Source organism: Oryzias latipes, chromosome 15, assembly GCF_002234675.1.
Source record: "Oryzias latipes chromosome 15, ASM223467v1".
NCBI lineage: Eukaryota > Metazoa > Chordata > Actinopteri > Beloniformes > Adrianichthyidae > Oryzias > Oryzias latipes.
The window spans coordinates 6,475,876-6,501,489 of NC_019873.2; the positions used below are offsets into that span (position 1 = coordinate 6,475,876).

Here is a 25,614-nt window from a genome sequence, read left to right on the forward strand (position 1 = left end):
TTAACGACACCACATCCGCTTACGGCAGCATGGCAGCCTGCAGGATTGAGCGAGGTTCGCTTGAGCTTTGAGAGCGAGCGCAGGTAGAGTCGCGATGCCCGCGCGGGCAGCAGGTCTGTCTACCGCGTGAAGAAGATGACGGCGACGTGCTTCGGGCGAATTTCGGTTCCCTTGCTTCGCTCCGCTGCGCGTGCTCCCTTCGCGGGTGTGTGTCGCTTCGAGCCCGCGACATGGCGTCTTAGACACGCACTTGTCACGGATCGTGCAAGATTAACGCCGAGTGTGGTGAGCGGCGCTTGGCTCCTCGGTCATCAATGGACGGGACACCGTGGCGCGTGTCAGACTGCAGTCCAACAGGTAAAACTGACACCCTGTCACGCACGCGGAGCTGTGCTCGAGCACTGGATAGGAGGTCACGGGGGGTCGAGTGCCGGGTTCTCGTCCTTGCTGCCCCTTGGAGCGCGAGGACTGTGCAACAAAAACGCAGATCCTCCGGACACCCCGGTTTCAACAGACCGGGAGGAGGGGGCGGAACCGGGCCAAGGCCTGTTCAAGTTCAAAGAGCTGGTGAGTTTGACTTATTGATTGATATCTTAACCTTACCGAGTCAACAGCCCGGAAATGAACAGCCAAGCCAAGTCATAATCTACGGAACTCTGGATGTGACATTCTAAAAACAAAACAAAAAACCTGTTCCCTCAAATTAATAATTTGTGGGCATAAATTGTGTTACTGGACATGACTTTAAAAAAAAGATTAATACAACTGAAGTGAACAGAACAGAGGGTGAAAAGGTTAAACGTGGAGAATTTCAGATGAATGTAAACAGTAAATTTATAGTGATAATTGAATTTCTGTAAACATTAAAGGGTAAACCAGTGCTTCACAATTCTTTTTTGCCAGGCGCTCCCACCACACACCCCCACACTCAGTCACCGCGGTGACTATAAATAAGATCAGTATCTATAAAAATTATGTAAGTATACCTAAAATTGTATCTTTTAACAATAATAAAAAGAACAAAGCAAAATAAATCCACTTTCAACAAATATTAACTTTATTTAGCCACAGAAGCCCTGTTAGTCTAAAACAGAAAAAAGAAGCTTAAAGTGCCTGAAATAAAAAATCTGTCAGTCCTTATTTAAACTAGAAACATTTGATGCTGAAAAAAATAATTCAATCAATAAATATTAAATGTAAATTGATCTGAAACATTAACACAGCAGCACCAATAGGGTTGTGCCGATGGACGATACAATCTTCCATCGTGATGGGTGACTGACATCACGATGGAGAGACACCATCGTTATGCCATGCCCCGCCACCCTTCGAGTTGACACCATAAGACGCGGTTACATGTGCAAAATATCTTGATAAGGATTATTGGTCGGATTAGAATCCAACCGTGTAGATGAGCCCAGAAAAACTTTTTCAGATTATAAAATTAGAAGATTATAAAAAACATTCACATGGGTCACACTTTCGGTCGGAATAAATCATTCGCACATGCGCAGTAGTGTTTTTAAAAAACGGAAGAGAAACTTAGTTCCGCAAGCGGTTACATACATAGATACGTCAGCTCGATTATTTTATTATTATTATACAAGATGATCTCCTAAACGTGCTTTTATTAATGTTACGGTTATTATGAAGCGCCTGTTCGCTCATCATTTTCATTTTATTCCGTGTGGTCAGAGCTTTTTCTGTTGAAAAACGGAGCCGGAAGCCAAGATTAGCAGTATGCTAACACGGGCTAACAACATTAGCATGAACATAAAATCCATGCGTGAAACGCTGCAATCTGTATCTTGGCTGAACGTATATGTGGGAATAACATCAGCCTTTATTTTGTCGGGACACGACTGGAAACACAAATCGACGTGATTGTTTGAACGGTTTCTAAGGACTGAGCGGCCTTTCTGCTTCGAAGCTTACACTGCGTTAGCTAGCGCTCCGAGCTCTGCCCGGACACACTTTTACCAGGAGACACGGTTCTCGTAAATTCCGGTTGCTCGTTCGCATAGAGCTGCAGGACGGATCGTATGGAGTGATATTTCTGCCACAACGTTGAACACAAAACTTTCTAAGTTTTTTGCTCAAAATTGTTTTTTTTTGCTTTCAAAAACGTTTTTTTGCTTTCAAAAATGTTTTTTGCGTTTGCAAAACACATTTTTTTGCGTGCGTTGTGTCAAATCTCGCTTTTGTCTTCTCTTTGATTTTGCTCACTACTTTGAGCGCGACTTAGCGTGATATGACTGCCACTGGCATCGCCAAAAAGAAATTCGCATGCGTTGTGTCATCTTACTTTTTTCCTATCTTTGCTGAGTTAAGTTTCGGTTTGACGTGACCAAGCTGCCATCAAACAGCTGCTGATTGGTCCAGATTCTAACCAATCAAGTTTCTCTGTCTCATATTGACGGTACGCCCAGGCAGACATGGACTTTAGACTATATGTGTCGGTGTTCGTACGGGTTTCTGCTGTTTTCAACGATTCTGGCCCGTTTCTCTCAGAGTAAAACCCAGAAGGAGCAGCAAAGCAGCTAAAATCAAACAGAGTTTAGTATTTATTCATGTCAGTGTAGTGATGAACGTGTTTAAAATGTCTGCAGAAGAAAAAAACATGTCCAAACTCCGACTCCGTCCAGCAGGGAAGCAACACTTTTTAAGATTAGTATCTGAACTATTGTTTCATTTTAGTCAAAAATGGTAAAAATATTAAGAGAAAATAGCATTTTTTATGACTAATATTTTTTAACTTTGGACAAACGCTTACAAGTTCTAAAACATAAATGATAATAAAAGTCATAAAATGCCTCTTCTGTGTTATATACATTGAGTCTCCTTTGGTGAGCCATTATTCTTCTGCTTATTATTGCTGTTCATCTGATCCCAAACACGTGTGCAGCATTAAATAATATGTGCTTTGAATCTTTTATTTTTGTTTTAACAAACAGACCTTAAAGAAAATCACACTTTTCACTAATATTTTGCTCTGCAGGATTCACAGATCACACAGACCTGTTGATTTAATGTCAGCAGATAAACTTTACAGTTTCAGGAGATTCTCGGCCATAAATTCAAAAATATGACTTAATAAAAATGAACTAATGCTAAAAAAAGAAAGTATGAATTATTGTTAAAATTATATTTAAAAAAATGAAAACGTCTTCATCCAAAAATACAAAAGTGAGGGTAAAAAGAGCTGGTTCAGCCTCTGAGCCTCGGCAGCAGACACCATGTTAGATTCATCTGGCAATGTGATTGGTTAAAATCTGGACCAATCAGCAGCTGTTTGATGGCAGCCTGGTGACGTCAAACCGAAACTTAACTCAGCAAAGATAGGAAAAAAGTGAGATGACACAACGCATGCGATTTTCTTTTTGGCGACGACAGTGGCAGTCATATCACGATAAGTCGCGCTCAAAGTAGTAAGCAAAATAAAAGATAGGACAAAAGCGAGATTTGACACAACGCACGCGAAAAAATATGTGTTTTGCAAACGCAAAAAACGTTGTTGAAAGCAAAATAAAGTTTTTGAAAGCAAAAAAAACAATTTTTGAGCAAAAAACATAGAAAGTTTTATGTTCAACTTAGAAGGTTTTGTGTGCAACGTGGTGGCAGAAATATCACTCCATAGGATCACAGTCCTAAGTCTCCCACACGCAGTGGCGGTTCTTGATATGGGCGATGTGGGCGGTCGCCAAGGGCGGCACTTCATAGGGGGCGGCATTTGTCGTACCCGATGCGTTACAATGTACTACTATATTCACAGAGGCGGCTTAGCGCTTTTAATTTGAAATTGCTTCAGCTACCGACACTTATCAATTTAATTTAGACACATCAGACTCTTAAGAATGTCTTGATCCTGTTACCTCTTCACACTCATGGTACAAAAAAAAAAAAGATGAAATAACTCAGAGTGAAACAACGTAAAACAGGCACATGAAAAAGAATTAGGCAGAACAAACACCCGTGTTCAACCCAATTTCAACAAAAGCAGGCAATGGGGATTATTTCCCACAATTACTTGCTCCGACACAGCAGACCCGACGCGCACGTGACCACCGCCCTCTGCTGCAAGATGCTTGCGGCCACACCTCTTTGCGGTAGTCTTTGGAATATAAGTCAAAAAACTCGAGAAGGGAGCGCAACTCGCCGGTGGCTGGCTGAATCACACTAACAGGTGATTGGGAGTCTTTTTCTATCTGACAATCAACTCTGGGCCGCAGCTGCGCCTCCCGTCATAGAGAGAGCACCCAGGCGCAGAGAGCGAGAGAGGAGGCAGGAGCTTGCAGGGGAACGGGGGCTTTAATAAACAAAACTAAGGACACAAAACTAAAACCACTGCAAATGGCAGGCTAGAAACTCGAAACACTCGAAACGGGGAGAGCAGACTAACATACTAACTAACATACTATGGACCAGCCCAGGAGGAAGGGAATGACAAGACATAAATACATACAGACAACCGAGACACAGGTGAACACAATCAGGAAGGATGGGGAACCAAAGTAAAACTCACAACAAAAACGAAACAGGAAACCCTACAAAATAAAAAAGGAAGTTAAACTCAAAACATGCCAGAACAAAAAGGACACAAACCACGTTTTTATTTTGTATTTTTTGATGTTTTGGTTTCCAATCTCAATTTGCATTTATTTTTTACTTCTCTTTTTGATGGTCATCCTAATTTCCAAATGAGCGTTTATATAAGTGACAAACAAATAACTCAACTTCCAATCAAATATGACCACCACTAAAGTGGATTTCCTAAACAAACCAGCTGGGTGTGACGTAAATTTTATAAGTTGGAATGTAAAGTCTTTGAACACCCCAGTCAAACGTAAAAAAGTAATGAACCATTTAAGCAAATTAAAAGCAGGAATTGTTTTTCTTCAAGAGACTCATCTCCGAAATTCTGATCACTTTCGACTTAGGGGTGGGTGGATTGGACAAGCATTTCACTCGAACTTTCACTCTAAATGTAGAGGTGTGGCTATTCTTATTAATAAAAACATCCCATTTGTAGTGTCCAAAGTTGAAACAGACTCCTCTGGGCGCTACTTGATTATAACAGGCAGACTATACAATACACCGAGCCAGTTTAGCTCGTGCTGGTTTGCGGCGCCTTCCGTCCGTGAAACCCGGGTTCGACTCCGGGCTCCTCCCTGTTCCCTTCTCTACCTCTGCCGGTTCCAAGCCCGGTTTGAGAAGGTTGCGTCAGGAAGGGCATCCGGCGTAAAACATTGCCAAATTTACCATGCGACTCGTTTGCTGTGGCGACCCCTGATGGGAGAAGCCGAAAGTGGAAGAAGAAGACTATACAATACACCAGTTGTCCTAGTTAATGTCTATGCATTACACTGGGACGACAGCTCTTCCTAAATTTTTTTGCCAAAATCCCAAACATGAACCCTCATCACTTAATATTTGGAGGAGATATGAACTGTGTACTGTCACCTAGTTTAGATCGTAGTTCGTCACGATCTGCATCCCTGTCCAGTTCAGCTATTCAGTTACAACGCTTTCTTACTACAAACGGCATTGTTGACACATGGCGATTCCTAAACCCCAAATCTAAAAGTTATTCTTTTTTTTCTCCCGTCCACAGGACATATTCCCGCATAGATGACCTTTTTTTGGATAAACGGCTCCTCTCCCTGGTTAAAAGTGTGAATATCAAGCTATAGTTATCTCAGATCATGCCCCTCAAATACTCACACTATGCATACCAGTATCATGCAATAATTACCGCCCCTGGCGGCTTAATAATACATTACTTTCCGATGAAAACTTTACTAAATTTATATCCTCTGAGATATCTTTCTTCTTGAAATATAACCAAACCCCTGGAATGTCTTTTTCTATTGTGTGGGAATCAATGAAAGCATATATTAGGGGACAAATTATATCACACAGTGCGCAACAGCGAAAATATCACAGTTTAAAACTAGAAAAACTAACCAATGAGATACTTAAATTGGACACGGCACTTGCAGTTAGCCCGTCTGATGACATGTTCAAATTAAGATTAAATCTTCAAACAGAATTCAATTTGTTGTCAACCAAACATGTTGAAAACCTCATTAACAAAACACAAAGTAAAATCTATGAACATGGTGAAAAAATAGGAAAACTTTTGGCCCAACAACTTCATCAAAAAACTGCTAGCAGATGTATTATTGAAATAAATGATCACTTGGGTGCTAAGCACAGAGATCATTTAGAAATAAATTGCTTTCATAAGTACTATTCAACATTGTATAAAACAGAATCTCACAATGATAGAACTTTATTTGATACATTTTTCAGAAAAACAAATGTCCCCTTAATAGAAGATAAAATATCCTCAGAGCTGGACAAACCCTTCTCTTCCCAGGTGCTCATAAATGCAATTAAAACTATGTAAAATGGGAAGAGCCCTGTACCTGATGGATTTTCAGTTTAATTTTTTAAAAAGTTTGCAGACCAGCTTTCCCCAATCTTACTTTTAGTTTTTGAGGAGTCAATTACTACAGGCTGCCTCCCCCTGACTATGCGACAAGCAGTCATCTCTCTTATCCCCAAACAGAATAAAAACCCTCTCGAATGTGGCTCATATTGTCCTATTTCACTTTTAAATGTGGACAACAAAATTTTTTCAAAAATATTAGCAAGCTGCCTAGAACAGGCTTTGCCTTCGATAATAGCTGATGACCAAACTGGTTTCATTAAAGGCCGCCAATCATTTTATAACATTAGGCGTCTATTTAATATTCTTTATGTTCCCACTTCACCCGATATTCCAGAAATATTGTTGTCTTTAGACGCTGAGAAAGCCTTTGACCAAGTGGAGTGGGACTATATGTTCTACACTTTAAAGCAATTTGGTTTGGGCGAAAAAGTTATCTCTTGCATTAAAGTTTTATACTCATCGCCTCTGGCAGCTGTTCGTACTAACAATAACCTCTCTTCTTACTTTCCCCTTCAACGTGGCACTCGACAAGGTTGTCCTTTATCACCTCTTTTATTTGCCATAGTGATTGAGCCACTGGCTATAGCAATACGTCATGAAATCAACATAATAGGAATACAAAGATATGGTACTGGGAATAAAGTATCCCTGTATGCAGACGATATGCTTTTATTCCTGTCCAACCCTTTAAAAAGATTACCAGTCACGTTAAATCTCTTATTAGAATTTGGTAAGATATCAGGATACAAAGTTAATCTTCATAAATGTGAAATTATGCAAGTAAATCCAGAAGCTAAGAAAATAAATTTGGACCCATTTCCATTTAAAGTTAGTCCACAAAAATTTAAATACTTGGGTTTTTGGATTACACACTCCTTTAAAGATATTTTCAAGGCTAACTACATCCCATCATTAACTCATCTTAAGAAAGATCTAAAATATTGGTGTCTTTTACCCTTTTCACAGGGAGGGAGAAGTAACACAGTCAAAATGAATGTGCTCCCAAAATTTTATATGTATTTCAATGCATCCCTTTGCATTTATTTAAATCTTTTTTTACAAATGTGGATAAATTAATATCAGTTTTTTTTGTGGAATAAAAGAAAACCTAGAATAAGCAAAAATATCTTACAGCAACACCGTCAACAAGGTGGATTATCCCTTCCTAATTTCCAATATTACTACTGGGCTGCCAACATTAGATCCATGTTATATTGGAAAGATTTACAATTTAACAAATCCCCAAACCCAAAATGGTTATATATGGAGGGAGCTTCTTGTCCTCATTCCTCTCCACAATCATTGCTTTGTTCAGAACTACCTTTTTCTGAACCCATATCGAATTACACCTCAAATCCCATAGTTAAACAATCTCTGAACATTTGGAGACAATTTAGGCAAGTGTTTCCCCTGAAAAGCCAATCAAAATGTACACCCACAAATAAAAATCATAGGTTTATACTCTCGACTACAGTTAAAGCTTTTTGGAAATGGAGCAGAAGAGGCATTGTTTCATTTGAGGACCTATTCATTGATGGTATGTTTGCATCCTTTGAGCAACTTGTAATTAAATATAATATCCCCGCTCCCATTTCTTTAGATACCTGCAAATTCAAAGCTTTATTTCAACTTCATTCCCTCATTTCCCGTCCTGCCCACCTGACTCACTTCTAGACTCCATCTTGAAACTTAAAATAAACGTCAGGGGAACAATTGGGAACATTTACTACATGCTAAACACATACAATGCAAAACAAAAGACCTCTAATATTGCTAAAAACCCAATGGGAAGAGGATTTAGGCTTAAATATCACTGAGAAGATATGGGAGAAAGCCCTAGACAGAATAAACTCTTCCTCAATTTGTTCACGTCACAGGAATACTCAATTTAAAATTGTACATAGACTCCATTGGTCTAAAGCAAGACTTACAAAATTCATTCCAGATGTTAATCCAATTTGTGATCGATGTAAACAATTAACGGCCACCACCTCACATATGTTTTGGTCCTGTGCAAAATTAAGTTACTTTTGGCAGTCAATATTTAAAGTATTTTCAGATGTTTTACAAAGGCCTATAAAGCCTTCTGTAATTTCTGCAATATTTGGTGTAATTCCACAGGATCTTAATCTCAACCACAAAGCACAAAACATAATTATCTTCGGGACCTTAATTGCTAGGAGACTTATTCTTCTCAAATGGAAGGATGACTTTCCTCCAACGTTAAAGATGTGGATAAATGATCTCTTACAGTATTTGGTTTTGGAGAAAATTCGCTTCTCTGCCAGAGGTTGTACACAAGATTTTTATTCCACTTGGAATCCCTTCTTAAATTATATGAAGAATTTAGACGTCACTGCTATTGGAATATTTGATGATTGACTCTGCATTTTGGAAATGTGCAATTGAGAGGTTTATTTCTTTAGACAATGTATATTTTACAAATTATTTGCAATTTGAAAGAGTGGTGCAGTAAGGGGAGGGAGGGGAGGGTGTGAGGGGATCGGTTTTGTATACTTTGTCAAACTTAAATCCTTGTACCCTCTGTTTAAAGTTGAAATACCAATAAAAAGACTTGGTGTAAATAAAAAATGTCTACAATAGTTAATAAAGAATGACATTATTAGCATAAGCTGTGGAATCTAAAGGCGCACGATGATCCTGGTGTTGCGCAACAGAGCCAGCGCTTGCAGCTCTTCCTGTGCGCCGTTCCACCTGGCAGCCTGAGCCCACACTGCCCCTCCCCTTTCGTTCTCACACATGTGTGTGTGACAGGAGCAGCTGCAGGGACGGAAACTCACAGTTTCCGGCTGTTACAAACTCTGTGATAGAACAGATAATAGGAAGTCAATAGAGGCGCAGATTTTTTTCCAAGCACTGAGCCGCTGTCACCGCCGCCCCCCGTTAAATTTGCGCCCCAGACAACTGCCCGTGTTACCTGTGCCTAAAACCGCCAGTACCGCAGGCCCCCCCTGGCATGGCATCCCCATTATTGGAGAAGCACTGGGGTAACACCAACGCTATTATTCTGCCAAAGGCTGAGTTTTCCGTGGATTTATCTCTTTTACGTCATAAAAAAACAACTTGAAGTTTTAGGACTCCAGATAAAACTCCACAGATAAACGGCGACTTATCTTGCCCTACTTTCTTTCGATGTATTCCAACTCACTTATCTCAGACGAAGTTTGATAAAAATCCCAGTTTTGATAAGGGGGGGGATGCCATAAAAGCTGGATGGAGAAATTCTAAACTCTGGAACGTCACTGCATAGTCGGGGGGCCATTGGGACATGTTCTCCAAAAAGGAATTGCAGATCACAGCGCAGCACGTCTCACCTGTTCTGGTTCTGAAACTTCAGGTAATTTGGATCTTTATGTGGGGTCAGAAGAAGCTAAACCTCTGCTCTGACCAGACTCTACATTGGAAAAACTGTAGATTTAGTGTCTGAGGAATGCTACTGGCACCCACTCAGATAAAATATGGTTTCCTGATGACGGAGGACATGTTTACGTAGAAAATTGATCTAAAAATTGCATTTCTGAGTATTTTTATAATGCCAATCATTGTGAATCAGGAGCAGACGAAAAAAGTCAGTCAGAAAAAGCCTTTAGTGTGACGTAGAAGATAACTAAAAAAACTTAAGAAATGAAGTAGCAGGAAAAAGAAGTAGTCCAAGCAACTGTTCTATTCAGAATCAAGCGCAGCATTCAGAGATTAGAGGTATCTATGAGGACGTTTCCTTCCACCCTTCTATCGTTTCTTGTCTTCCGACAGTATGAGAACCCGTGGACGATCCCGAACCTGCTGTGCGTGTGCCGGATTCTGCTGGCTCCCTTCCTGGGTCACCTGGTCGTCCAGCAGCGCTTCGACCTCAGTCTGGCTTTGTTCGTGCTGGCTGGAGCCACAGACCTGGTAAGGCGGGTGCTAACACGCGCCTTTGAAGAAGCTGGATTCTGACCTGTGAACTTTCCTGGCTTTGTGTCTGTGGGTGTGCTTCAGTTGGACGGCTACATTGCCAGGCGGTGGCCCACTCAGAAGTCGGCACTGGGCAGCGCTCTAGATCCGCTGGCCGACAAGATTCTCATCAGTATTTTATACGTCAGCCTCACCTACGCCGAGCTTATTCCAGGTAGGAGTCTGGCAGCGTTTGGCAGCGTTCTCGTGGTCACGCTCGTACTTTGTTCCTCTCTGAATAGCTGTGCTCCTTTGTCATGCGTGGAAATGTCTCTGTTTCAGCCCCATTGACAGCTCTGGTGATTTTCAGAGACGTTGGTTTGATAGCCGCCGTCTTCTGGGTCAGATACAAGACCGTTCCCCCACCGGTAAGAAGTTCTTCTTACTCTAAACGATGCTCAGCTTTTTTTATTTTGAAAATGTTTGACTGAAACCGATGAAGTCCGTTTGAAATGATTGGGAGGGTTTTGTCAATGCATTCTACTGTAAAAACCAATCATTAGTGTTTGCACATGACACAAAAATGACTGGACCAAACACAAAATGAGGCTTTGAAATCATATTTGGAATCATTTGTGGATTTCTATATTGAGAGAAAGTAGACTTCTTCAAAAACCTGGGGGGTATTCCAAAAAGCACGTTATGCTAGTTACCACAGTAGGTTTGAGGATAATTTGATAATTTTTTTAGCTTTAGGTTCCAAAAACAGAGGGTAGGTATCAGGGTAGGTCAAGTTGCCATAGCAACTCATGCTCTGAACATAACCTGGTCTGGAGCAGGTTTAGTTGAAGGTTAGTTTGTTTTCAGAGAGGGGAAGCAGCATGGCGTGTCCATTTGAAGATAATTTAGTGGATGAAGAAGCTCAGTTAATACTTTTTCCACCATGAGAGGGTGATAAAACCACGTATGGATGTTTAAAGATAAACTATTTTACTTTGATCTAACTTAATTATTTGCTTCAGTTAAGATTAATCAAAAATAAAACGTAGTTTTCAGACATTTATTTTACTTTCATTCAAATTAATTCAATTAAGTAGGTGTAACTTTGGTGCTGCTGTTAGATCGGCAGCACAAGGAATTATGGGATACCATTCCTTTGCCTGTCTGGACGGATTTGGGTTTAAGTGTGGGTTTTTGACCAGATGTGTTTTGTTGTTTAGCTGTTTTACTGTATTTTGCCGAGTTAGTTTGTCCTATGTTTAATTCTTTCTGCACCATGAGTGAGAGGGAGGGAGAGGATGATGAGATTATTTAGCACCACTACTGCATCAGTATGGTAACAGAACTGAAGATAGTCAGTCATGAAAGTTAAATGCATAGTATATATTATAAATCCACACATCATTTATTTTAACTTTATAAAAATGAGTATATCTAGAAGTACAATAAATTAAGATGGAAAAACATTTAATCGAATTGGAGTAATATGACATTTAGTTAGATAAATATGTAATTTTTAGTTGTATAAACACTAATTAAGTTTTATAGACGTAGGAAATTAGGTTAAATAAATTTAACTCAATAACTTGTTACCAATTGAAGTAATTCATTTAAGTTTGATAAGTTGTGTGTGTGTGTATATATATATATATATATATATATATATATATATGTATGTATATATATATATATATATATATATATATATATATATATATATATATATATATATATATATATATATATATGTATGTATATATATATATGTATATATAGAGAAACTCTTGCGTTTACTTTGTCCGTTCTTTTTCTCCAAGCAGAAACTCTTTCTTTTGCTGATGATGCAGCCTTGTTACTTTTTTGATGGTTGTACAATCTTCATACGCCGTCATTAAAAACTCCGACTCCGTCTCACTGAAGTATAGCGCTGACTTCTTTTCTCCACGCGTTTCCATGGTGACTCCGGAATTCGGCGATCCATTGAGAATGTCTTTATGTACCTGCTGTGCACGTGCGTTAACCCAGGGTTACCAAGTGGAGCGTAATTACACTAACTCATATATGTCTTTTGGAACCGACATACCCAGAATAAGCAAGTTCAGGCGGATTTCAGCCAGAGTTCAGGCTTAAAGTCAGTAAAAATTAAAAGTTTTTAGTTTGATGAATCCCAATGTTTAAGGATGTGTTCATGTAAACGAAATGAACTGAAGGTTTTGTTCTGGAAGCTCCTGATTTAAAGAAGCCGTCAAACCTCAAACATGACATCAGCTCGTCAGAAATGTACATAATGTAACACAAAACGGTACACAAAAACACACTCAGGGACACTTTGCTTCTTCCTTCCTTTCATTTTCTTCTCCTCCTGTCTCTCAGGTGACCCTCAGTAAGTTTTTTAACCCCTGCTACACCACAGCCCAGCTCAAGCCCACCCTCTTCAGCAAGGTGAGACCCCCCCCCCCCCCTTTCTGTCTGAACACATTTATCTCTTTTAAAAACGTGAAAAAATAATTATTCGTCCAGCAGATCTTTGGAGAACTCCTTCAGGTTAATCCTGTGGTTGTGTCCTCATGGAGGAGTGTCTGACCTCCAGCCTGGGAGGCTGCATTTCACGGTTTGGTCATAAGAAATACTGTAAACATGGCGTTTGGTAGAAATCCCCTCAGCTGAAATAAGGGTTGCGTTCTGCAATCGGTGTACAATTCTGAAGATTTTCGTTCCGTCGGTCTCATGGTTCACAAACTGATGCTCTTCTTTGAAGGTTTGCTGCAGAAAAGGTGCAAAAATGACGGTTTTCCACAGAAACACATCAGTCCTCCACACCAACTGTTTTCAGCCACAGACCGCTTCTATGTCAGACCATGTTATATGAGGCTGAAGTTGGTGTTTGATTTATAGTAAGCTCAGAAAAATCTATCATTTTGAATTGAAAAGGTGCCGGATGAAATTTAGTTTCATAGACAAATCAAAGCTGTCTGCAGGTGTTTTACAGATCATGACGGTGCAATCAAACACACTTGTTGATTTGTAGAAATGTCATAAATACAACATTACAGGGGTTTTTCTCATACACCCTATGATCCGGATCTGGAGTATAAGTCGCACTTTTGGGACACACGTGCAACGCTTGTCACGCCCCATGCCATTCACATGTCAGGTTCACGTCTGCTGCTGCTTCTCTGACGTGCTCAAACCTGATGCTCAATGCTTATCCAAAAACATGTTGATAAACTGGACACTCCTGCTGCATGTGGGAGGAGCTACGGTCACGTTTTTAGCCTCATTGACCTAATACCGGTACCTCCTTAACGAGGGACTAAAGACACTGATGAGAGGAAGAGTGCTGCAAAAACACCAGGAATCGCGTCTCCATGTCTGGGTTTATGACATCACTCAGAATCTTTTTTTTGTCTTCTGGGAGCTTCACCGTTTCCTGCTGGAGCTGCGTCTGACTTTCAGCAGGACTTCCGTCCCGCTCACCCGGTTGGAGGGTTTGCTGTCCTGGAATAGTCGGAGGAGGAAAAAGAAAAAAAAAAACGGATTATAATGTCTCCATGCAAATAAGAAAGAAATAAAGGTCAGGAGGAGAAATATCAGATTGTCCTCCATGGAGGGCGCTTCTTTTTCTGTGTTGCCGTGAGTAGCAAATACTGATACACTCACCTACAGCGCCCTCCAGTGGTTAGTGGGAGAAAAATGATTATATGAGCCTGTTTATGTTGAAAAAAATCCCATAAAAGTCTCTCCTGAGTATAAGCAACTACTAGGAAACTTCTACAGAGCCACCGCAGAAAGCATCCTCCGTCTGAGTGCTATGGTGTGGTACGGGAGCTGCATCACCCCAGACAGGAAGGACTGTGGAGAAAACCGCACAGGAAGTTGTGGGAGGAGCTCTCCAACAACTCGACTCAGTGTATGACAGCCGGGTCAGACGGAAGGCTGGTCGTATAGCTGCAGACCCCACCCACCCGGGACACCAACTGTTGGTACCTCTATCCCTCTGCAAAGAGATGCAGGATCATCAGAACTCACACCAGATGCCTGTCTACTTTAGTTTTGCTGTAGGAAGTGTCTCTTTTACAAGTCTAGACAAACCAGCAACTCACTCAACAACCTTCCTCCTGTCTGTGGGGACAGACTTTAGTCCTAGATTTCTTCCCAAACTCATACTTGTTTTTTTGGTTTTTTGTTTTGTATGTTCATTCTTTGAGGTGTGGTGGCTTTGCAGAGGTTTTCTTCTCCCCTTAAACCTGTGACTGTCTCCTCCAGGTGAACACAGCCATCCAGCTCTGCCTGGTGGCAGCGTCGCTGGCAGCTCCCGTCTTCCACTTCACAGACAGCGTCCTGCTTCAGTGTTTATGGTAAATTCTTGTCTTTACAGGCCTGTTCCGCCACAGACAGGCGGTCCATTTCTGTTCTTGTTTATTTTTTTCAGGTCTGAGTCGGTTTGTGAGTTCAAAGTATTTACATGAGAATGTTAGAATGTTATTACACTTATTTATGCACATCAGACTAAAAAGGGTTGATCTGCTTTGCGTTTGCAGAGATGACGTTATGGAACAGAAAAAAATACTCTCATGTGGTTCTATTGCAGTTTATGTGGTGCAGCCGTGAACCTGAACCGACCGGAATGTTCTGTCTGCGATCTGGTGCTGCCGTTTGGGATCCCTTAAGCCTAAACGCCGCTGCGCCAACAGAAACGTTAATTCTGAGCCAGAGATGAGCAAATGATTTTTATGAATCCACTGTGTCCTGATTATGAAAACGTTGATTATTAATTAAAAAAAATACATTTAGATACTTTATTTTGGCAAAAATTGTTGAAACACAATGCATTGTGGTCTATGTTCACCAATCTGGTGAGCCTCGATGCCCACTAGTTTTCCAAAGGGACTTCTGGGAATTTTTTCAGGGCACTGGATTTTGGAATTGCAAAATAGATTCCGAACAGCACTACAAAATGGTGAACTCACTTTATGGTAGGCTTTATAGCAGACTATGTAGTGAAGGAAATTAAGACCGTAAATGCAAAATAGAGAAGAAATAAATCATACACAAGTCCCACTTTAACGGTTCTCAACATTTCCACCAAGTCCGGCATAAGACCGAGCGGCGCTTCTTCCTCTCCATTGCTGTCTGTAGCAAACACTGATCCACACGACGACAGCGCCCTCTAGCCCTGTTAGTGGGAAAATATTGAAAACACAAGCCTTTAATTTTTTGTTTTAAATCACATTTAAGTCACACCTCAAATCAAACTACGCAAAACAACTGACTTTTTTCCATATACTGTATATACTGCAACTTTCATCTTTCTGTTGATTTTTGCCATCAGATGCTCTCAGCACTTGGCCCTCTGTGTTAATGCTAATTGTTAATTAATCTATTCTATTAGTGCAACATGAACAATTCTTCAGTTAATCACAGCGTAAACAACATGCTAACACGTCAGCTATGCTTTTTATATCACTTCAAATCCATTGAATTCTTCATCTTCTGTGTCGCCTTGGAAGAATTCAGCCAAACCCGGCATTAGACCGAGCCGCGCTTCTTCTGCGGTGCTGTCAGTGGCAAATACTGATCCACACGACTACAGCACCCTCTAGTGGCCGTTGCTATTCATTTAAAAGAAATTCACGTAGAAGGCACAACGGAGCATAGCCAAATTATGCGGAAAAAAACAAACACAAACAACTTCTACTCTGAAAAACACGGTGGTTATTCCGTTCAAGAAGACTGGGACTGTTCTCAACGCCTGCAGCTCCATCAGGTCATCAGGAATACAGTAAAAGCGATGTTTGCAAAGAAGAATGACCCACTTCCTCCATAAGTCGACGTCTTTTGGAAAAGTGTGAAAACTTACGGAGTTCTATTTATCTATTTATTTGCGGTCAGGGACGGAGCGATGGGAGCTGGATGGTGCTGTCCTCTGGTTTTTTGGGAGGCAAACTTTGTCTTTTTGATGTCATTGTGTAAACACACAACAGCCAAACATGCAACACCAAAACAAAGGAAAATCAATGAGAACAGACTTTTTTTTATCAATGTATGCAGTTAGACACAAACAGAAGTAACTTATCTGTCTTCATTTTAACCGGAAAAGTGTCACAGCACTGACCATTGCGCCCATTACCTAAATCAGGTGTGTGGAGCTGATCAGACTGTTAAAACGCCCGAGTCGGCAGGTAGATCTGCAGGTCCAGAGCCGTGCAGGTCCTTCCTTTGATGTGCTGATGGTTGATTCCTCACCAAACCGATCATTAGAAATGGTTTGAGGTCGGTATTGAAGTATGCTTGTCCTTACAGGTATGTTACGGCGTTGACTACCGCCGCGTCGGGCTACAGCTACTGGCATTATGGCCGCAAGACCGTCCAGGTGTTAAACACCAGGTCGCCATGACGACAGTAGGAATCCAGACTGAAGCAGGAGGCAGCGTCTGCAGAAACACTCGCATCGACTGAATGACTGACGGCTACACAGAGCCCCACCAAGAGCCCCGAGAACGAGCAGCTGGGCTAAGCGTTTCTGGGTTGCCATGGCAACGGCGCACAGAATGATGGTTTAATGCAACACTACAGTGATAGGACCTCTGCCGCCAAGAATCAGACGAAAACAACAAAACGACCAAATAAGAAGATCAGCCTCTTGCTGACATGCCAATCATCCGCTGGAAGCCTCTGTCAGGCAGCAGGATGGGATTGACCTGATGATTGTCTCCTGACTCAGATTTGTAAGCTGAGGATTTAGGATAAAAAAAAAGATGTTTGTTTTTTCTGTGGGTTTGTGACAGCTCTGAATGCAAAGCTGTTTCTGTCAGGATTCAATGCTGAGGGAAGAACATCTGAGCCGGCTTCACAACACCCACCCCATCCTGGTCCGGCACACCAGGTTTATCATCCAGAACTCCTGTTCAACCTCTGTTAAATCTTGTAATAAAAAAGGCTCCCAACACTTCCTTTGACCTCAGTCACTTCTCATCCTGGTGCTATAAAAGCAAGAGTGTTAGCTTGTTTGCTGTTTACTCTCAGCGCTTTCCCTGATTTTAATTTTTAAAGCTAGGAAGGGAGCAGCCAGGAGGATGGAGACCCCAGCAGGGTGGAGACCCCAGCAGGGTGGAGACCCCAGCAGGGTGGAGACCCCAGCAGGGTGGAGTCCCCAGGAGGGTGGAGACCCCTTTACACCCGGGATGCGACGTTCACACCAGGCATAAGACTCACATTCAGCATATGGTGTTCACACTGAACACTTCATTTCTCCTTCAGGATCACAAGTCATTACCAGATCCGAGCCCCTGATTGGTCAAAGTTCAACCTGAATCAATTTTCAATGCCTGACTGAAAATGGTCGTACAAACTTGTGTAGCGAAGCATCAACACAAGAGTTTGAAGGTGGAAGGCCAAAATGCTCATATACGAGCATTCACAGGCCGGTGAGAATGACGCGTTAGTTTTCCCCTCTGAGCTGCACAGTTTCCTCCACAAAGCTGGTGTGATGTAAGAAACTGATGCCTACTCCAACTGTATGTTTTTTGCTTTCAATTATTTATTTATTTTGCTTTCAAAAACTATTTTTGCATTTGCAACACAAACGCAGGCTGTTTGATGGCAGCTGTTTCACGCTAAACCGCAACTTACGTGAGCAAAATCGAAGATAGGAAAATAGCAAGATGAGACGCACAACACATGCGAGAACATTTGGGTTGCAAACGTAAAAATCTTTTTTGAAAGCCAAAAAAAAACAAAAAACATTGAAAGCCAAAAAGAAAAATTTAAAGCAAAAAAAAGTTGGAAAATGAACTGAAAGCACATAAAAAGTATTTAAAAGCAAATGTTTAATATTTTATTTGCAACTTAGATTTTTTGTTTGCAATGTGGTGGCATAAATATTACTTCATATTGTTTCTGATGTGTGATTATTCCATCCTCAGGAGGAGACAGCAAAACACTTTCATGTTTAGCAAACTCTCAGTTCAGGGATTACAATATGGCATCTCGTTATTTGAACACTTTGGAGCTGCTGCTGAACTGAGCGTGTAGAATGAAGAACAACGGCAGATGAAATCATCAGTAGTCTCAACAGCTACACTTCAGGAGTTTTAATCCAGGACTGTGGTGCAGTAGTAGAGCGGTCAACCTTTGATCTTAGCTTCAGTTCCCGGCTTACCCACCCATGTGTCAATGTTTCCTGGAGCACTCAACCCCACATATTATTCTGGTATGTTTAGGTCGGTGCCATCGAATGGCAGTGGAGCCTCCATCAGTGTGTGACACTGAAGCACTTTGGTGTCTTAACCCTCTACAAGCATTTGTATTGTGTTTGATACACGCACTTCTGAGACACCGTCTTTTTTATGATCCAATCTTTCCTTAAAACCAATTGTTTTCTGCCCTGTAGTTCATCATCATTGGCAGCAGAGGAGTTATTATTTATTTCAAAATGGCTGCTTCCATTAAATCCCTAAAACACTTTTGGCGGGAAAGTTTAACTAAAATTCTTGTAACCCTTGTGCTATCCTGGGCACTTTAACATTGGGAGTTGGGTCATCTAGACCCACTAGACAGTGCTCTGAACCTTTTTTCTTCAATAATTTGTGATCTTCACTGGTGTCCATGGATTACATGAAATCTTTCCACCTTTATCCACCTTTGTCATGGTAGGGAGAACCCGTCAATGTAAGGGTGGGGTCATCTAAGATAGCACCAGGGTTACAGGACATTTTTTTTGTTTTGAAAGAATGCAAATTATGTTGTTATTATTTAAAATACAGTTACATCAAGTGAAAAAAAAATGTGTGGATCAAACTTGAGACAGTGGGTAAATGAGCAGCTTTTTTTCCACTCGTCAGTATTTTAGCATCTTATACTAACATTGTTGTCAACAAAAACTTAAAACACCCAATGGATCAGAATTGACACTATTTATACCACATTAAATAATTATATAGGAAAATTGTTTTTCTGGATTTCATCTAAGGGTTTAAAAAAAATTTAATAAAAAATAGGAAATTTTCTGTCAAATATATGATGTTATATATATATATATATATATATATATATATATATATATATATATATATATATATATATATATATATATATATATATATATTATATATATATATATATATATATATATATATATATATATATATATATATATATATATATATATATATATATATATATATATATATATATATATATATATATATATATATATATATATATATATATATATATATATATATATATATATATATATATATATATATATACACACACACACACAGTGCTGGAGGACAGATCCTCATGGGAGGACAAACCCCTGCATGGGATGTACCACCGGACCATAACTGAAGTGGCTGATATCAAAAAGTCCTACCAATGGCTAGAAAGGGCTGGCCTACAGGACAGTACTGAAGCACTCATCCTGGCAGCTCAGGAACAAACCCTGAGCACCAGAGCGATAGAGGCTTAGATCTACCACACCAGACAAGACCCAAGGTGTAGATCTACCACACCAGACAAGACCCAAAGTGTAGATCTACCACACCAGACAAGACCCAAAGTGTAGATCTACCACACCAGACAAGACCCAAGGTGTAGGCTGTGCAAAGAGGCGCCTGAAAGAATCCAGCACATAACTGCAGGGTGTAAGATGCTGGCAGGTAAAGCATACATGGAGCGCCACAATCAAGTGGCTGGAATAATATACAGGAACATGTGTGCAGAATATGGACTGGAAACCCCAAGGTCAAAATGGGAAACACCTCCGAAGGTGGTAGAGAATGAGAGGGCAAAGATCCTGTGGGACTTCCAGATCCAGACTGATAGGATGGTAATGGCGTACCAACCAGACATTGTAGTGGTGGATAAAGAACAGAGGAAAGCCGTTGTGGTGGATGTGGCAGTGCCAAGCGATGGGAACATCAGGAAGAAGGAACATGAGAAACAGGAGAAATACCAGCGACTCAGAGAAGAACTGGAGAAAGCCTGGAAAGTGAAGGTGACAGTGGTGCCTGTTGTAATTGGAGCACTCGTGGCAGTAACCCCCAAGCTGGAGGAGTGGCTACAACAGATACCTGGAAAGACCTCAGACCTCTCAGTCCAGAAAAGCGCAGTGCTAGGAACAGCTAAGATACTGCGTAGGACCCTCAAGCTCCCAGGACTCTGGTAGAGGACCCGAGCTTGGAGGAGAAACCACCCGCGGAGGGTGAGAGGGGCGTTTTTTTTTTTTTTATACATAATCCTGTATAAATTCAGAGGAAAAGATGGACATCCTGTAAAAACAAAAAGCACTGGCTTGTTTCCAACAGTATTGTTCTGCTGGTTCTTCAGCAGCAGAAAGAGCAGGTTGGTGTTTCGGTGCACAGAAGCGCACCCATGTGAACGCAGCATAATGCTGAAGGTCCATGTCCATCCGCAGAGACGAGATGTTTTCCTCCTGAACAGACGATTGAAAAAACATTCAAGGTGTGAGAAGGGCATACAAGCTCACTTGTGGCATAGAGAAAGACCAAACAGTATTGTCCGTCTTCCTAAGACCTGGACACATCACTCACCTATTGAACAAAGAATCTCAATATGTTTAGGTAAAAGATCATTTGTCTCCCTAGGAGTTCCACTGGGATGTGTTCTGGGCCTTCAGTTGAAGCGCTTTTTTCTTTTGTCCTTTTTGTTTTTTTCTATTTTTAAGGGTGTCAATTCATAATCAAGTCATAAAAAACCTTCAAAGAACTGGTTTGTTTTGATGAAAAAGAACTGTTGAAGCATGCACCAATCATCACAGCACATGAATACATTGAATTCATCCACACACCCCATTCACAAATCTGAAATCTCTGTTTTCTAGAGTTCGAGATATTTTGGGTGTCAAATTCCTACATTTGTAAACCAGACATTTTTGTCCGAGACATTTCTGGGAAATGACCGTAAGAAGAACTTAAATATAAAAAACTGAATTATACTAAACTATTTTGGGCTTCCAGCTCAAAAAGAAACGGCCATGATTTTTTTCTTGTGTTTGAATCTTAAAATAAATCAAGTAAAACACCCACACAGATTGGAAATGTGCATTCATTAATCTAGATTGTAAAAACAGAAATGATTCCACAGAATGAACAGAGTTTGATCAGATCAGGCCATCACCATTGATCCAGTTGGGATGCGATCCGTTGGTGTTGTCAGGGGTATAATGACTGCTTCATGGTTATACAGCCTCACCAGTCTGTTTGCTCAACGTCTGCTCAACTCCTCCCACCTGGTAAAAAGATGACCAGTGTTCTTCACTTCCCTCTCAGGAGACGTAAAGTTAAACCCGATCTTTGGATGAGGTCGTGACTCTCGTTTGTCGCGTTTGAACCACCTCCCCACAAAATGATGACATCACAATGGGTGAAACCATCAAAAACAAATGAATGGGGCCAAAATATGAGCTCAAAGTTATAAATCAAGTAATGAAACCAAAACATGTGTCTAGGACATCCAAAGGAAGTTTTGAAATTATTATGGGATGTCCACGGGACCTATGGCTTGGCGGCCATTTTGGGGCAAATTGTAAATTTTTAGCGATTTTTCACATTTTTGCACAGTATGAGTACAAAAGCCTGTGTTCAAGAAATCTTCACGAAATGTCACTGACCAGGGTGGGAGGGGCTCGGGAAGAGGCCGCCGTCTCTAAATTTCCCAAAACAGTCCCCCTTAGTAGCAGTTACAACATTTAATTTCTTCTGAGGAGTCTCCATCCAAACTCCTCGAGCAGCACTGGGAAGCTACTTGGTAAAAAGTGTTGGAAATAAAGTTGGCCGATTTTGAAAAAGTGTGTTTTTTTTTCCATAAATGTTTCACTTGCAGCCACTCAGCCAGTGAGGGCTGGTCAGGAGGGAGCCGCTGGGGGCTTCAATTGTCCTTGTTTCTGAACATTTTGGCTGTGGCATCATGTTAATAGAACAGAAGGATGAATCCATTTACCCGCTTTTTATTTCTGTGTGGTTGAGGAGAGATCAGCCCAAAGAAGTTCCACATTATCTTAGTGTTGTTTGTCCAGCGCAATGAAGGAAACACCTCCAGAAGGAGTTCCACACGTATGAGGTGATTGTTGTTTGGTCATGTGATCCTCTGCAGCTGATTGGACGTCTCTGAGCTACTAAGAGACTGTCAAGGAAGAGACAAAGCTGCAGAGACACACAGCAGTCAGACACATTTGATTCGGTGCTCGCTGAACTTTACAATAGAAAAGCCCCTGGTGACGTTTAGAAATTCTGCTCATGAGTTGGTAGTACAACATGCGAGTTTCCACGGTTTAAGGGGACCCGCTTCAAATTTCAGCTCAGGAGGATTTGGGTGAACAGCCGGGGGCAGCAGAGACACCCACTTATCCCACTCAGGTGTTTTTGCATTCTGCCTGACTGAACCAATCCAAGATTTGATCAGGAAGCGGAGCAGGGAGAGAAGGAAAAGAGGCCGGGTGGATCTGCAGAACCAGACATGGACAGCCCCGCTTTAGCTTCCTCTGTGAGTGTTAATGATAACAAAAATACAAACATTATCAATCATCTAACTTGTGGTGCACCTTTCATCAACATGCAGAGAGCACAAGGTGCTTGACATGACATATATATTAAATAAACATAAGTTAAAACAATATAAAGTTTTAAGAAATGGACGGCAAAAACAAAAGACAAGATCCAACTAAACAAAATAAGTAAATTAAAATGTAAATATTACACTTTTAACTAAACCACTTATACTTTAAATATTAGAACTAAACTGAGTGAAACAAGCTAAAAGGTTGTCCTAAAAACTCCAAATCCATTTCTACTTTTGGAATTTCAATATTTGTTGAAAACCCCACAGCTAATTCAAAGCAGCAGCAGCTACAGGGCCTTAAGCAGTACATCCCAAAACACTGACACGCCTTTCTGCAATGGCTTTAAAAAAAAACTCCAATTCTTTCTCATATAAAAGTGTCTGGAAATGGTGTGCATTTATCGTTCTAATATTGCTCCAGCGAAGCCTTTTCTTTTGGCAAGGACATATTTCAGCAGAAAGACCTGGTGAGTCGGAGTCTAAGTAAAAATCTCTGCTTGTGTCACCTTGACAAATGGCAGCACACCTGACCGATTCCTTTCTGTGTGGTCCAGATCCAGACGGCTCACTTTCCCAGACCCAGATCTGCAGGCCAACTGCTCTCCACGCCAAGACATGAAGGAAGACAGAGGCGTGCACGTGTGTGCGTGCTCATTCCTTTGCCGTTGGTAAAGGGACAAGCTTTGTGTGTGCGCTAATACAAGGAGACAGAGCACACCTGGCCTGCTGCACTTTGGAGGTCACATCGCTCCACCCACCTACACACCTCCTCCTGAGGCGCCTCCATCTGTGGATCAAGACACCTCCATCAATCCTCTGCTCTGCTGCTGTAAGCACATGTCCTCCACCTGTACACTCTGTTGAAAAGTCATGTGAGAACTTGGGCACAAGTGAGGTCATCTGTTACACCAACAGACTAAACACCTAAATCCTCTTCCAGAGGGTAGCAGGAGGGAGGGAGGAGAATGGCTCTGACCTTCAGCCCGTTGTGTTCTGCGTGCTGGTGACCCTCTGAGGACCCACACAGGCTTGCTGTGGGTCACCACCCTCCCTATAGTGCAGCAACAGAATGACAGATGCAGCTCCTGAAGGAGTTTCATGCCTCATCAGTGATGAAGACTTTGAACAACAGGATGGATCATTCGTCCCTGCACCTCCCACCCAGATGTTCCACCCCGTCCCTGAAACCAGAAGTCGGGTCAGGGTACAGCAACAGGTTGAGGGGATGGATGCAGCCCCGTGCGGAGCCAGTGATAAACAGGATGGAGGTTGACTTATATGTGACGAAGACCATGTTCCAGCAGCGAGTGGATGAAGAGATGGCGCTGAATTCAGAACTTAAGTCCACTAAGTCCTGCTTTCTTTAATGAGCATGTTTTACACAAATGAATGTGGAATGTCTTTGAGATATTAAAAAGTTAAATGTCAAAAATTACAGTCTTGGAAAAAACTTTCATCCCTGGAGCCCTGGACATGACAAAAGAAAGGTTGTACCCTCAGACTAATAATTTAGGGCTACAAATGAAGTATTTTGTACTCTCATTTTTATTGTTTGGGGCACAAATTAGTATTTTGTGTTAATAAATTATTACTTTTTGGGCACAAAAAATTATTTTGTACTCACATATCAGTATTTTATGGGCAGAAATAAGTACTTTGGACGCCGTTGTCTAAGAATGATGTGTCTTTTCCAGATTTTGGAATAAAGGTTGCCAAGCCTTGAGTCAATAGAGGAAGCAGTTTTTTATCTATACTTTCTAAAAAAACAAACAAAAAAACACTTGATGTAAAAAAGGGAGAAAGTTAGTCCATCTATTCCAGGTGATTTATGAGATTTAAGTTGTTCAATTATTATTTTTTCCTTCCTCAGGTTTAATCATTCTCTCACGTTGATCCTTTTCACTTTCAATAATGTCTTGACTGTTAAAGAATCTGCTAATATTTGACTAAACTTAGACCTCTAAGGTTTCTGATAAAAATCCCAACAGTAGTTAGAAATGGCTGGATGATCTTCTGAAATGTGATGTTTCTGTTCTCCGTTTTTCCAGCCATTTTAATCACAAAGGCTTGATGATGATAAAAAAATGATCCAATTGAAGAGTCGATCTTCTTCTGACAGTGTGTCGGGACTGTTTGGACTCAAGTGACTGATCAGTTCGCACTAAACTTTTTTTTATTTTATTTTTATTTTTTATTGAACAATTGCGACATACAGAACAACAAATGCAACAATTATGCACATATAATGTACATTACAATTCTGAATTCAGAATAAACCTGTTACATCCTTAGAACGATTCTAAATATTAGTAAAAATCACAAAAGGGATTAAAAAATAAATGAAGAAAAAAAAATTAAACATAGAAAGAAAAAAAGATAAAATAAAAAATAAAAAGACAAAATGCGAGTAAACTTGTGTCATTATTCCAAAAGATTTACAAACGTTAATTGTTTCTTGAGCTTTTGTATTTTTTGAAGCTGAAATTAACTTTAAATATAGCCAGTTCGCACTAAACTTGCTCCAAAGTCTTCGGTTCGTTTCCGTCAGAGCTGCTCGGTGTCTTTCAAATGACGTCATCGGTCCGCCCGCCGGGGACGCGCGGAGTGCAGCAGCTGCAGCCGCCACTGGCTCCGCCTCTCCGGCAGCGGCGGCTCAGAACGCCGCGGAGCGACGCACGCGG

General features: G+C 40.9%; 1 protein-coding gene across 1 annotated transcript; it reads left to right on the forward strand.

Annotated features, from left to right (window-relative positions):
- The first annotated feature begins 3 nt into the window (after positions 1 to 3).
- crls1 (cardiolipin synthase 1) lies at positions 4 to 17,300 on the forward strand. Its single transcript, XM_023963139.1, has 7 exons — positions 4 to 567; positions 10,229 to 10,366; positions 10,454 to 10,583; positions 10,691 to 10,776; positions 12,722 to 12,790; positions 14,615 to 14,706; positions 16,652 to 17,300. Exons 1-7 carry the CDS (start codon positions 136 to 138, stop codon positions 16,743 to 16,745), a joined length of 1,041 nt encoding a protein of 346 aa, XP_023818907.1. The 5' UTR covers positions 4 to 135; the 3' UTR covers positions 16,746 to 17,300.
- The last annotated feature ends 8,314 nt before the right edge of the window (positions 17,301 to 25,614 follow it).

Excerpts from the sequence above, each read along its gene's own strand:
- crls1 (XM_023963139.1), top strand. The coding sequence starts at position 136 with ATGACGGCGACGTGCTTCGGGCGAATTTCGGTTCCCTTGCTTCGCTCC. Across the intron at positions 568-10,228 it reads TGTTCAAGTTCAAAGAGCTG|TATGAGAACCCGTGGACGAT; the intron begins GTGAGTTTGACT and ends GTCTTCCGACAG. Across the intron at positions 12,791-14,614 it reads AGCCCACCCTCTTCAGCAAG|GTGAACACAGCCATCCAGCT; the intron begins GTGAGACCCCCC and ends TGTCTCCTCCAG.